At 41.2% G+C, this 13,618-nt stretch overlaps 3 protein-coding genes across 4 annotated transcripts; all 3 read left to right on the top strand.

Annotated features, from left to right (window-relative positions):
* Positions 1-367: 367 nt before the first annotated feature.
* Positions 368-1,239, top strand: LOC101170194 (heterogeneous nuclear ribonucleoprotein A0-like). The gene has a single exon (XM_023959438.1). The coding sequence runs from the start codon at positions 368-370 to the stop codon at positions 1,235-1,237; it is 870 nt and encodes a 289-aa protein (XP_023815206.1). The 3' UTR covers positions 1,238-1,239.
* A 6,080-nt stretch (positions 1,240-7,319) lies between these two features.
* Positions 7,320-10,363, top strand: LOC101163417 (heterogeneous nuclear ribonucleoprotein A0). 2 transcript variants are annotated; one of them, XM_023958959.1, is made up of 3 exons: positions 7,320-8,467; positions 9,775-9,874; positions 9,962-10,363. In XM_023958959.1, the coding sequence occupies exon 1, from the start codon at positions 7,405-7,407 to the stop codon at positions 8,305-8,307; it is 903 nt and encodes a 300-aa protein (XP_023814727.1). In that variant the 5' UTR covers positions 7,320-7,404; the 3' UTR covers positions 8,308-8,467; positions 9,775-9,874; positions 9,962-10,363. The 2 variants fall into 2 exon arrangements, with proteins under 2 accessions (XP_023814727.1, XP_011478146.1); XM_011479844.3 differs by having other exon boundaries at positions 7,320-9,874; positions 9,962-10,359.
* Positions 10,364-11,450: 1,087 nt separating this feature from the next.
* LOC101163177 (heterogeneous nuclear ribonucleoprotein A0-like) lies at positions 11,451-13,019 on the top strand. The gene has a single exon (XM_004073012.3). It carries the CDS (start codon positions 11,518-11,520, stop codon positions 12,424-12,426), a length of 909 nt encoding a protein of 302 aa, XP_004073060.1. The 5' UTR covers positions 11,451-11,517; the 3' UTR covers positions 12,427-13,019.
* Positions 13,020-13,618: the final 599 nt, after the last annotated feature.

The following is a 13,618-nucleotide window of genomic DNA, read 5'->3' as shown; positions in this document are numbered from 1 at the left end:
TATATAATAATGTTATATAACAATATACATATTTTTGGCACATTGGTTCTCAATGTTGTAAACTTGTACTCTGTTCAATAGTTTTTTTTAAAAAAGGCAAAAAAAGCATCCCCACTGTGCAAACTTGGATGATGTAACATATCATCAGATGAAGAAATAAAAACATGTCATCAGATGACGTCGCATGTCATCAGATGACGTCGCCTTTTCATCAGATGATGTCAGATGAAGTCAGATGATGTCAGATGACATCACATTATCACAGCTTGAAATCTATGAATACACCCACTTTCCTTTCCATCAGCTATCTCAAGATTTCAAGGTTGCTTTAAAGATTAAACCAAACACATCTTACGATTTACCCAAAATGTTCAACCAAGCCTGTAAGCTTTTTGTGGGAGGACTCAAGGTAGACACCAATGATGACGGGCTGCGCAAGCATTTCGAGCAGTTTGGCACCCTCATCGACTGTGCCGTCGTCCCACACAAGACGGCGCAACGCTCTCGCTGTTTTGGCTTTGTGACCTACTTAACACCAGAGGAGGCCAACGCAGCCATGGCGGCAAGTCCACACACAGTGGAAGGGAACTGGGTTGAGGTCAAACGAGCTGTTCCAAAGAAACAGACCGATGAGTCTGAAGCTCGTGACAAGGTGAAGAAAATCTTTGTTGGTGGCTTGAAAAACGACATCCAAGAGGACGACCTCACTGACTACTTCTCTCAGTTTGGTGAAGTGGAAAACTCTGAAATCATGTCAGAGAAGGAGACCGGAAAGAAACGGGGTTTTGGCTTTGTGCACTTCACGGATCACTATGCGGCAGACATGGCCGTGGCTGTGCCTTTCCACACAGTGAATGGACACAGAGTTGAAGTAAAGAAAGCTGTTCCCAAGCAGGAGATGCAGGCAGCCAGCAGAATCAGAATGACGCCAAGAGACAATTCACGCCGCACCATGATGGAAAACCAAAACGACGCCATGGATTATGGCCAAAATTACGGCTATGGAAATGGCGGAGGATATGGCGTTTATGGGGGGTGCTGCTGCCCATGCAGAGGTGGCTGTTCCGACCAGCAAAATGGTTACGGAGGCGGCTATTCCTACCAGCAAAATGGTTACAAGGGCAGGACTGGCTACAAAGGTCGTGGCCATGGCCAGCAGTCTTCTGGCTCCGGTCCAATGAAAAAGTCTTTTGGTGGTCAGAGAAGCTCTGCTCCTTACACAAGAGGCAAACAGTAAAGACTTAGAGGAAACGTGAAATAAATGTAGGAAATTCACGTTTCAGAACACCTAAATTAATAAACAAACTTTTTATGATAATAGGAAACACAAAAAAAGAGGATTTAGACTGACAGGAACCTCTTTTATCATTTATATTGTTGTTTGTAATGTTTGAAAGAAAAATAGAAGTTTTTAGAGAATTAAGCTAAAATCTTAAACAAATGTATTAAAAAGGAAAGTTTTTTTGTGCATATTTATTTTTTTTAGTTGTAGGAATTTTTAATATGAGTTAGAGTAGCTTAACATTGATTAATTATTAATGTGAGGTTTCACCTTTATGAATTTACATATGTGAATGAAATGTTGTGCAATGCAAATCCATGTATTGATTATAAAGTCTAGATCTTTTTCAAAAAGAGGTTCTTATTTTATTTTTAATGGCATTCCAATTTAAATTGTCTATTGTAACATTTTTACCTGTCGACTGATTTAGAAAAGAGGACCAGAACAGTTTAGGATGTAAACAATGAAAAAACAAATGTTGTACAGTTTTAACCTCATTTAACAGAAAACATAAAGATTTTAACAGAACAAAATCTGTTTATCACAAGAGACGCTCAGCCAGAAGGAGCTTTTGTTCAGGATAAAGGAGTTCATCCATCTCAATTTAAGAACTCACTCATGACTGAAAATGATAGAAAAAGTTTTTAAACATCGTTAAGGACCAAACAGCAACATACAATGCAAATGCAAGAAAACGAAATCAGAGAAGATAAAAAAGGAAGAACTAAAGAGTTTCCACAGACAGAACACAGCCCATTCTTCACAGCTGCTCCTCCAACCCAGACATTGCAGAAATCAAAGCTCAACAGGTGGAATGGTGTTGCTCCATTCCCCTGTTTTAACTGCACCCCTCAGTGTACACACACAACAACAAGAGGAGGGGGGTCACGTCAGGCCCTGTCTCTTGTCTTGAGGTGGGAAGGGCCTACGACTGATGCCGGGGTGGTGGGGGTGTCATGGGGGAGGGATCCTGTTCCGTAACATCTGAGCTGGGAGGACCACCCTTTTTTTTAGCTTCAACAAGGACACTGACTTTGAATTAGAAAACTATGAACTTAACTATGTGATCAGAGCAGACAAAAAAGGTGGAGGAGTCACAATATATGTGAAAAGAAACACAAAGTTTACAGTAATTGATAAATCGTCAGTAGCAGTGGATGGAAGATTGGAATGTATTACAATTCAAAAATATTCAGGGAGAAATGTCATTATACGCTGTGTAGAAAGGTCACCAGGGTCAAGCTTAAGCCTCCTGTTATGCTCAGGGTCAGATGGACCCATTTTGAATTTTAAAATACAAAAAAAAAACTGTAAAGCATTTTTCTACTTTGAAGCTTTAATGTAATCACCATATCAATTAAAAAGGGTTCATATACTTTAATTGTAGTTCAAATAAGTACTGCATATCAGTCATTAGCATGTGTGGGTTTCCTCCAGATACTATGGATGGATGGATGGATGGATGGATGGATGGATGGATGAATGGATGGTTGGATGGATGGATGGATGGTTGGATGGATGGATGGATGGATGGATGGATGGATGGACGGATGGATGGATGGATGGATGGATGAATGGTAATTCAAATAGAAACGAGCATCAACGCTGTTCCTCAGAAACAAACAAAGCAGGAGGGTTAAAGTTGTTCAGTGACTGGATGGAAAAGATGTTTAACTCTCAAAATAACAAAATATTATTAATCTGTGATTTCAATATCAATCTGATAATCCCCAGAAAACATTAAAAAAAAACGATGATTTTATCAGCAGAATGTATTCTATGAGTTTATGTCCAACCATAACAACCCAGCAGAATCACTACTCAAAGTGCTAATCTGATTGATAACATATTTACAAATAATATAGAAGACACTCATATGAGTGGAATAATGACAAGTGACATAACTGATCATTGACCAGTTTTTATAACTAACCAATCAATCAACTAACCAATCAATCAATCAACTAACCAATCAATCAACTAACCAATCAATCAATCAATCAATCAATCAATCAATCAATCAATCAATCAATCAATCAATCAATCAATCAATCATTCAATCAATATATATTTATAGCAATTTTCACATAAAAGCATTACTCAAAATGCTTTACATTAAAACAAAACAAAATAATACACAATAATAATACATACAAGTCTGAAAATTGAAATAAACAAGCACAAAAATTAAAATAGAGCCCCCTCCCCATACCCATACACACCCCCCAACCCCTAACTGATGGGGATAGACAATAAGAAATAGGCTGAGCACAAAAACAAGATGTTTGTTGTTGGAAACACTAATCATTTGGAGCTCCCTCTCTGTGAACAGCTGCATAGCAGCAAAATGCAGCATCACAGGCGGGGACCGCTCCACCACAGCAAAGTGGAGATGCAGGTCCCCATCTAGAGCTGCAGCGGCTCAACAGCAGCCGACCCAGAGGGAGAGGATCCAGCTGAGGAAGCACCGGAAAGAAAAATGAGAATGAAAAAGTAAACAAACTGATAAAAGCAATAAACAAATAAACAATAAAATATTGAAATAAGGTAAATTAAAAGAAATCTTTAAAAATCTAACTTAAATTCATCAAACAAGATAAAATGAACAAACAAACAAATAAATAAATCAAATAGATAAAAGTAGTAAAAATGAGCTAAAAGCCAGATGAAAAAGGTCTTGAGCCTTATCTTAAAAGCAACTATGCTCTCTGCAGCCCTCAGGTCCTCTGACAGATTGTTCCATAAATGAAGGCCTTAGTGTAAAATAAATGCCGCTGGAATGGTTAGAACAGTGTTTTTCAACCAGTGTGCACACTAGTGTGCCGTGGGAGATGGTCAAGTGTGCCGTGGGAAATTGCCCTCATTAACTGATTTAACAACATTTCCCATCTCCAGGATTTCAGCTCTCTGTTCATTCAAACAGGCCCTGATAAAACACTGAGGAGTTAGGAATATAAAAGATCGTAAAATACTTTTTCTTTGCGTTTATTTTATTTTATTAAAGCGATGGAAGCGATTGTGTAGCATAATTAAAAATAAAAGTCAATACCAGAAATGCTTTTTCATTTTCAAAATGAAGCTGTATTTTTTTACTCAAAATTAAAATGAAAAATCAATCCGCCAAAATGCTTTTCATGTTCTTCCTTAACACTGCATGTTCTGTCACTTAATTAAAATGATAATGAAAATGGTAGTTCTCTGCTTCTCTGGTAAATGTGTATCAAAATTCATTTAGAAATGTCTAATTTGACAATTAAAATTGATTAACAGAAATGCTTTTTAATTTTCAAAATGTGACTGCATCAAATGACTCAATATTAAAATGAAATGTCAGTCCTTTACAATGCTTTTTCATTTTATTCTTTAACATTTCTTCAAAATGCTTTTTCATTTTCCTCTTTAACATCGCTCATTCTGTGACATAATTAAAGCGAAAATGCAAAGAGGGGATTGCAGTTGCGTGTTCACATCCACCCAGCAAAAACTGTAGCAATATTCAAAACCAGTCAGCATTTCCAGGGGGGAGGCGGGGCGATGACGTCAGTGCTCACTGTTCTTCTGCGCACTTTGCCCTCCCGGCAGTATTGCTAGGTTGGGCGGTTTTGGTTCTAAATTTGCGGGTAAAAATGGCTTTAGGGTAGTAGGCAAAATTGAGGTGGTTTTGGGGTCGGTCTGGCAGTTCTTATTTTCTCATGAAAATATATTACCGGACTGTGTGGCTGTTGGAGTTCTGCGAAGCTTCTATGTACTGGAGCTCCGTGAACGCACCAGGCCAAGTGTTGGAGGAGCTACCGGCTAATGATTTTAGCGGATCGCTACATGGAGTGGTGTCTCTTTCACTAACTATCTCACTTACAATGCATGGTAGACACGGAGAATGTGGAGAGATCATGTTTATTTGTTTTAAAGAGTTCTACATCATAATCCTGTCTCCGTGTTCAAGTTCATCCCAGAGATTCTCCCAGAGTCTCTGCTTCAGCTTCCAAGCATGACGGCCGCTGCGCTGCAGGCTGCGGTTTTTCATCTCCCTCTCTGACTGAGTCTGAAAGTTTGCTGTCCTGCGTTAACCCGAGAGGGAAAAAATTAAAACCAGATTGATAATTATTTTATCGATTAAAATAAAGAAAACATAAGATTCAGGAGAAGGGTTTAGGATCAGGCTAACACGTGTCAACAACATTTAGCTTCTGATGCATTTAAACTCCGTACTGCGGGCATAATGCCACAATGTGCATCTTGGCTGTAAATATGTGGGAAAAACTTCAGCCTTTATTTTGTCTGGACGCGATTGGAAACACAAATTCACATGATTGCACGGTTTCTCAGGATTGCGCGAAGCGGCACTTCCGCCTTCAAAAGCCGGCTCAAAGCTACTCTTCTGCTCAGAGACTCGGTTCTCCCGGGAGACACAGTCAGACGGACTGAGGCCTGAAGCGTCCTCCGGAGCGTTGAATGTAACAAAGCACCTTGCCCTTCCCTTCATTTTACACAAACACGAAGACTCCGGCTGCACTCATCAGACATGCTTGGCTCGCGCAGAGCATGTAGCCACACCGAGTGAGCACTGACGTCATCGCCCCCACGGAAATGCTGACTGGTATTGAATATTGCTACAGTATTGCGTGGTGAATTTGAAAACGCAAATGCAATCCCGTCTTTGCATTTTCACTTTAATTATGTCACAGAATGAGCGATGTTAAAGAAGAAAATAAAAAAACATTTTGAAGAAATGTTAAAAAATAAAATGAAAAAGCATTGTAAATGACTGACATTTCATTTTAATATTGAGTCATTTGATGCAGTCACATTTTGAAAATTAAAAAGCATTTCTGTTAATCAATTTTAATTGTCAAATTAAACATTTCTAAATGAATTTTGCTACACATTTACCAGAGGACTTTTTGAAAATGAATCTCAAATACCATTTTCATTATCATTTCAATTAAGTGACAGAAAATGCAGTGTTAAGGAAGAACATGAAAAAGCATTTTGGCGGATTTATTTTTCATTTTAATTTTGAGTTAAAAAAATGCAGCTTCATTTTGAAAATGAAAAAGCATTTCTGGTTTTGACTTTTATTTTTAATTATGCTACACAATCGCTTCCATACATTTTCCTGGTTAGAAATCTAATTATTTTTTAAATATTTTTCTTTAGTAACTCATAACTCTCTTTAGGCACCTTGGTTGGCTTTATTTAGTTAATAATCAATAATGATAACTAATTCGTAAACCTGTGGTTAGAGAAAACTTGGTTAACAATAATAAATAATCCTTATATTTTATCTTTCTTATTTTATCACTTCCACATTTTAGGCTGTTTACGAGTGTTTTCTCACCCTTGGCCGGGGTGTTAGTGTTCGGGCTCCCAGAGATTTGGCCATGCTTGTCCTCTGGCATCTCTTGTTCCGGCTCCTCCGGGCTGCCGGGGCGGGTGTGCCCATGTTGGGCGCACTGGATCTGGGGGTTGGGGGTCTCTGGGGCGGGAAGTGTTGGGGTTGAGTTGTGCTTGTGCTGCTTAGATGCTGATACCCCGCCCAACAGGAGGACAGGGCGGACAGCGCCTTCTGGGTCCTCTTTTCTTAAGCTCTGTCATTTCTCTTTTAGTTGTTTTTGTGTATTTTATTATGAGCGGCTTATTTAATTATTTTATTACATGTGTGGTGATTGTTTTTTTTTTTGTATTCTTGTTTGTTTTTTATGGAAAGCACCTTGAGCTGTCTGTTTGACATGAAAGGTGCTTTATAAATAAAATTAATTTGAATTTGGTATACTGTATAACAAAAATACGTCATTAGTTATTCTCCACATCATACAGTAATGTCAAAGTGTTGTGTCACGTGGTCAGTCAAAAATGTAAAAAAAACGTTAGTATTGATGATCATAAACTGTGTGTTTTTCTAAGCTGATTTTATTAAAATGGGGAAAGCGTGCAGACATTATCAGATGGTGTGATCCGTGTTTGACTTAGAAAAGGCGGAAAAAGGCGTCGCCGCTGCGCGAGCTCGTATGTCGTCACAGCTTGGGACTTATAAATACAGCCACCTTCCTCTCCCTCCGCCATCTTGAGATAACTGCTTTGTTGAGTTAAGACGACGACTGTCATCCTGCCATTTGCTGAAAATGACCGACCAACTCTGTAAGCTTTTCGTCGGTGGACTCAACGTAGACACCGATGACGATGGGCTGCGCAAGCACTTCGAGCAGTTCGGCACCCTCACCGACTGCGTAGTCGTCGTGAACAAGCAGCTGCAACGCTCTCGCTGTTTTGGCTTTGTGACCTACTCTACACCAGAGGAGGCCGACGCCGCCATGGCGGCAAGGCCGCACACAGTCGACGGCAACGCGGTCGAGGTTAAACGAGCCGTCGCAAGAGAAGACGCTAACAGGCCTGAAGCTCTCGCCAAAGTCAAGAAAATCTTTGTCGGTGGCCTGAAAGACGACATCGAAGAGGACCACCTCACCGACTACTTCTCTCAGTACGGAGAAGTCGAAAAGTCTGAAGTCATCTCGGAGAAGGAGACCGGAAAGAAACGTGGATTCGGGTTTGTGTACTTCACAGACCACGATTCGGCTGACAAGGCCGTGGTTGTAAAGTTCCACACCGTGAATGGACACAAAGTCGAAGTAAAGAAAGCTCTGACGAAGCAGGAGATGCAGGCAGCCAGCAGAACCGGAATGGCGCCGAGAGGCAGACCAGGCCGCGGCATGAGGGGAAACCAAAATGGCTACGGCGGAAGGGATTATGGCGGAAACTACGGCTATGGAAATGGCGGCGGAGGAGGAGGATATGGCGGTTACGGGGGGTACGGTGGGCCTTACGGAGGCGGCTATTCCGACCAGGGAAGTGGTTATGGAGGTGGGAATGGCTACAACGACTTTGGTAGTGGCTATGGCCAGCACTCCTCTGGTTACGGTCCAATGAAAGGGCCTTTCGGCGGCCAGAGGAGCTCTGCTCCCTACACCAGAGGCGGCGGCGGAGGAGGAGGAGGCTACTCCAGGGGAGGCTATGGCGGCGGCTACTAGGCCCAGAGCTTCATGGAGAGCAACAACCACGCTTCATGCCACAAATTACCCTCCCCCACAAGATTTCGAAAGCGAAAATCTGCCGTCAATTCCAACTACGGCAGACGAAAAGGACACAAAGATCCCCTATTCATACAGAAGACCTCCAAAGCCCAAACAGGTAGGAAGGTCACTTCCCAGAACACCTGATTTAAAAACGAACAGAGGTTGTTTCGTTCAACTAGGACACACAAAACCACGTACAGGAACCCTTCTTTTATGAATCCACACTGCAGCGTGTGGTTGTCGTGTAGAGTTGGAATATATTTTTTGTTTTTCTTTTTTATTTGCGTTCACTCGTGTTAAACCTTCGATGTAGGATTGTTTTCCTGATGATTATTTTAATATTTGCATTTTTAAAAAGTTGGATCATTCTTTTTTTTTTCCAGCAGTAAAATTAGTGTGAATATCCATTGTGTGACGATAAAAAAATGTTTGGTTTTTTCTTATTAGGCATGTTATACTGGACATCGATTATGTATGATTTCTTTGGTCTTTCAGCGACGGCGACACGCGATCCTTACAGGTCTAGCCTCCTTGTTTTCTTCATCCAAATGTAAACTCCACACGTATAGTTTCAGTCTTAATGTTCATCTTTATTACCTGTAGCAGTACCTAATGTATATTGTAATCCCTCATGTCTGGAGAACAAACAATGTTGGAACACTTTGGTATGCTTATGTATGTTCATTTTAAATAAAACGTTATACCACTTAGCTTAGTTATCTTACTTCTTTAACCAGGCTTCCCACAGTTTATTCACAGGTTATAAGACGCCGTCTTGTTTAGTTACATGGAATCATTACCAGTTTAATGCCTTACTTTCAGGTGGGTGAAATGGTTGTAGTCTACCCAGAGCCGATGCATGTAGGCTTCATAGGGTGTGACTTTATTTTTAACATATACACATATTTAACACTTTTTTTGTAGGCATTACAAATGACTCATTGATTCATTTATTTACACTCTGATTTTGTGGACTTGAGGGCTCTGTTATTTATCTTTGATTATTCCTATATTTAGGTGTTCTCTTACCAGTAGGCTATCCCAGCCAATATAGCCGTAGCAGTTTGTTTGTAGGCTACATCAGGACCCTGTTGATTACCTGGGGTCGATTGTGATAGAAGTCTGAAATATCTCTTTAGGAAATCCACATCCAGCCAACTAGGTATGTAAATCAACCTGTCTTCACTCTGTGTTGGTCAACCATGTATGGCGTATCTTTGACATGGTGCGTAAGATTGCCATTATTTTTAACTCATGCGATTTCTTGTAGCTAATCTTATGAGAATTGGTGGCTTAATGTTTGGGGTGGAATGGGATGCTATTTTGCTCCAAAATTTCTAATGTAAAGTAGCTTGATGTCTCTTTAAAAAAACACAACAATGTCTTCCTGTGTCTCATTGGTGTTTTCTCATTTTCATCCAGGTTGCTTCTGTAACCTGGAAGTGAGGACGTCACCCTGAAAGCGATGGAGGTGGATCTCCTTGCTGATGGGGGCAGACAAGTTTGTGCTTTTGCCTCTAAGGTGAAAATTCTTTTTTCTTTCCCTGTGAATGTATAAATGGGTGGAGATGAAACGCTAACAGTTCTTTCTTTCTTTCCAATGTCGTAGTGATTTCTGAGAAATCCCTGGGGGTGTAGGTGTCACTGTTTTCAGTTCAACTCTGCAGGAAGTCTTCTCTGGCGAAATTCCAATATCTTCCATCAGATGACTGAGCGACTGGACACTTGCTTTTATATTTTTTAAAAACAAAGAAAAATTAATGAATGCACATTTTTTATTGTTTTATGAATCTACGTGCCTTACAGGTTTGCATATTTTTAGGACAACACAATGCCATCATGAATCTGGAATTAAGACAAAATAAAGTTGGTTTAGAAGAAAAATTGTGTATTAATTTGTATATGGGTTTCAAGACTTTGGATTCATTTGAAGTGATATTTTGGTCAAAAAGGTTCTGAAAACCGTTTAAAAGTTGCTTTTAATGCAAAATAAAATTTTAAGAACGACAAAGCCTTTCCTTTTTTTTTTGTTATATTCAGCTATTTTCCCTCCATTTCAGATTGTTTTAACAGCAAAAAATCCTACTAGTCTTAAAACATAGTATTTTTTTTCTTGTGAACAACATTTGTATGTGAGGAGTCTTCTGTTAATTTTCAGTTACTGGATTTGTATGTGAAGCTTGATTTTTCAGCATGCCTTCTGACATGTCTGTAACGGACTTTGGGGGTTCACCGCTGCACTTTAAATCTCTACTTGGCCATGCAGCATATGGCCAAAGGGAGGCTGAGAACCCATATGTATTGCACAGTACTTTAGTACAACCAGACTATTTCACTTTATTAATATTACTGTTTTAAAAAGGCTTCTCAGAGGCACAGTGGTTAGCGCCCTTGCCTCACAGCAACAAGGCCCCTGGTTCAAGTCTCAGGCTGGGGGACCTGAAACAGAACTTCAATGGGGACCTTTGTTAGGAGTTTGTATGTTCTCCCTGTGCATGTGTTGGTTTTCTCTGGGGACTCCAGCTTCCGCCCCCCCCATCTATAAGTATGCTTAATAGGTTATTCTAAATTGTCCCTAGGTGTGAGTGTGCATTGTGTGTTTGAGTCCCTGTGACAGACTGGCCACCTGTCCAGGCTACGCCAGCCCAATGACCCCAAAAGGGATCAGAAGATAAATGTTTATAAAGATTAAACATTGTTTTAGCGTTGTGGAACCAAATTGTGTTACATGTCATGATGGACTTTAGTATTTGCATATAGCTTTTAAATAACCTTGCCATCTCCAAAGGTTTTATTTTCCTGCATAACAGGTTTTTCTGATACTGTAAGACTAACTAGTGAGAATGTATGTTTGCTGGAAATGTCATTTTTATTTTAGAAACACTGTCTTCTTACTGACTAATTTGTAATTTGCCCAAATACACATTGAATTAGAGAGATTTTAGTAATTATATATGAAAAATTTATACACAATTTTCCTTTTATTCCTTGAAGAATCCCTTTATCAAATCGCTCCCGCGTGAGTGTAGTGATTCTTTTTCTCCTTTTGAATCTGACCAATCAGGGAGCTCTACGCCTGACGACAGCGTGACTGTACGTGATGACGTAGTTTATTGAAGGAGAGGAAAGGCTCAGTCCGCCACCGTCCTGAGAAGAGATTCGGTCATGTCTTCGAAACTTTGCAAGCTTTTTGTCGGAGGACTAAACGTGGAGACTACGGATGAAGGTCTCCGCAAGTATTTCGAGCAGTATGGCGCGCTGACGGACTGTGTTGTGGTGATGAACCAGCAGCTCGGCAGGTCCCGTTGTTTTGGCTTCATCACCTACTCCGCACCAGAGGAGGCCGACGCGGCAATGGCGGCTAAGCCACATGTTGTAGAAGGTAACAACGTGGAACTGAAGAGGGCCATCGCTCGGGAGGATGCTAATAACCCAGATATTGTCGCCAACGTGAAGAAGATTTTTGTCGGCGGGGTGAAAGACCACGTGGAGGCCGAGAACCTCACCGAGTATTTTTCCCAGTTCGGCCGGGTGGAGAAGTCCGAGATCATTTCCGACAAGCAGACCGGCAGAAAGCGAGGCTTCGGCTTTGTCTACTTCGAGGACACTGACTCCGCCACCAAGGCGGCGCTCGCCAAATACCACACCATCAGCGGGAACAAGGTGGAGGTGAAGAAAGCCCTCACCAAGCAGGAGATCTCCACCGTCGGCCGCGGACGGGGCCGAGGCAGAGGCATGCAGAATTACGGCGGCGGCAGCAGAGGAGGCGGCGGCGGCTATGGCGGAAGCTACGGCGGAGGTTATGGCGGCAACTATGGAGGAGGGTACGGCTACGGCGGCGGCTACAACGGCAGCGGAGGTGGCTACGGCGGTTACGGCGGATACGACGACTACGACAGCCAGATGGGCTCCGGATACAGCAACGGAGAGTTCGGAGACGGTTATGGACAACAGCAGTCGAGCTATGGAGCAATGAAGGGGGGGAGCTACTCCTACAGGAGCGGAGCGCCGTACAGAGGCGCCGGGGGAGGAGGGGGCTACAGCCGGGGTGGTGGTTTTGGCGGTGGCTATTAGAGCCCCCACTCAATTCTGATTTTCACGGGGGGGTAAATCGACAGGGACTTGAATTTCCACACATCACACGATACCTTGCGGGCGCGTGCGGCCTCTGCGCGTTACGAGCTGCGCCCCTTTCAAATGAATGAGAGACTGACCCAGATCCGCCGCCCCCGCACATTAAGGACCTTACTACTACTAAGATTTGTCAGCTGTATTTTTGTTGTGTTTTTAAAAAGAATTTGCTCGTTTCGAACCATTTGTAAAGCTGTAATCTTCTGACAGTCCCGCTTCGCAGCTCGTCTCCCTCTGTCCAGCCGGATCAGTTATCTGTTCTGTTTGCATCATAAACTCAGGGTTCATGGAGAAATCGGAGGCAGTGTCTCGTCTGGTAGCACGGTTCTAGATTGATGCTTGAGTTTCTTGATCTTAAGATTTTTTGTGGCAAAAATATTTTCTGAAAATGTCACGAAATTTTGAGTGTCATTTACCTTCTCTCCCCCCCCCACGATGTTTTGTTTAGATTAAACATTTTTTGAAGTCGATGTGTTCAGTTCACCCCTATGTTTTTATTCTGATTTTATTAAAGTTTTTAATGTTTCACACATCTATCTAATCTTGGGAGTTTTAATCCAATTTTTTGGTGGGTTGACAAAAGTTCTATTCCTGCTGTCCGCCACTAGAGGGCAGGATTTTATAAAGAAAAAGCCATGGCCTCCATCCGCCATTTTATGTCGAGATGCCTTATGGGTAAATTGAACTGTACATGTTTGGGGTAGGCCTCTTCTAAACAAAGATTTAAACATGGTATGGACAGGATATTAAAGTTTCTAGTGCACTATTTTTGCAAAATTTTCTAATAGCTTTTCTAAGATGAAACATGTTTATCTTTTCATAGGTAACCTGTTAACACTTCAAGGATTTAAAATGGTGTTTTTGGCCTCGTAGTTAAATAATTTTTTTACAGAACCAACTACACCCACTACTGTTTTTCGTAGCATAAAAGATTGACTTCTCTGAAGCCAAATATTTAAAACCACAAATGACTTGTCAATGTTTGGGAGTTTTTTGGGGAGGAAATCAGGGATTAGAGACAATTGAAGATGATTCCACTTCCGGTAACAAAAACGGCTCAGTATTTTTCTTATATATATTTTTTATCATTTACATATTTTATTCTTTCAAAGTAGAAGCACTTTCTTTAAAAAAA

The sequence above is a fragment of the Oryzias latipes genome, chromosome 10 (genome assembly GCF_002234675.1).
Source record: "Oryzias latipes chromosome 10, ASM223467v1".
NCBI classification, from domain to species: Eukaryota; Metazoa; Chordata; class Actinopteri; order Beloniformes; family Adrianichthyidae; genus Oryzias; species Oryzias latipes.
Note: the sequence above shows the minus strand (reverse complement) of the source record. Positions and strands in the feature narration are given on the sequence as shown.

Coding starts and splice junctions, on each gene's coding strand:
- LOC101163177 (XM_004073012.3), top strand. CDS start 11,518: ATGTCTTCGAAACTTTGCAAGCTTTTTGTCGGAGGACTAAACGTGGAG.
- LOC101163417 (XM_023958959.1), top strand. CDS start 7,405: ATGACCGACCAACTCTGTAAGCTTTTCGTCGGTGGACTCAACGTAGAC.
- LOC101170194 (XM_023959438.1), top strand. CDS start 368: ATGTTCAACCAAGCCTGTAAGCTTTTTGTGGGAGGACTCAAGGTAGAC.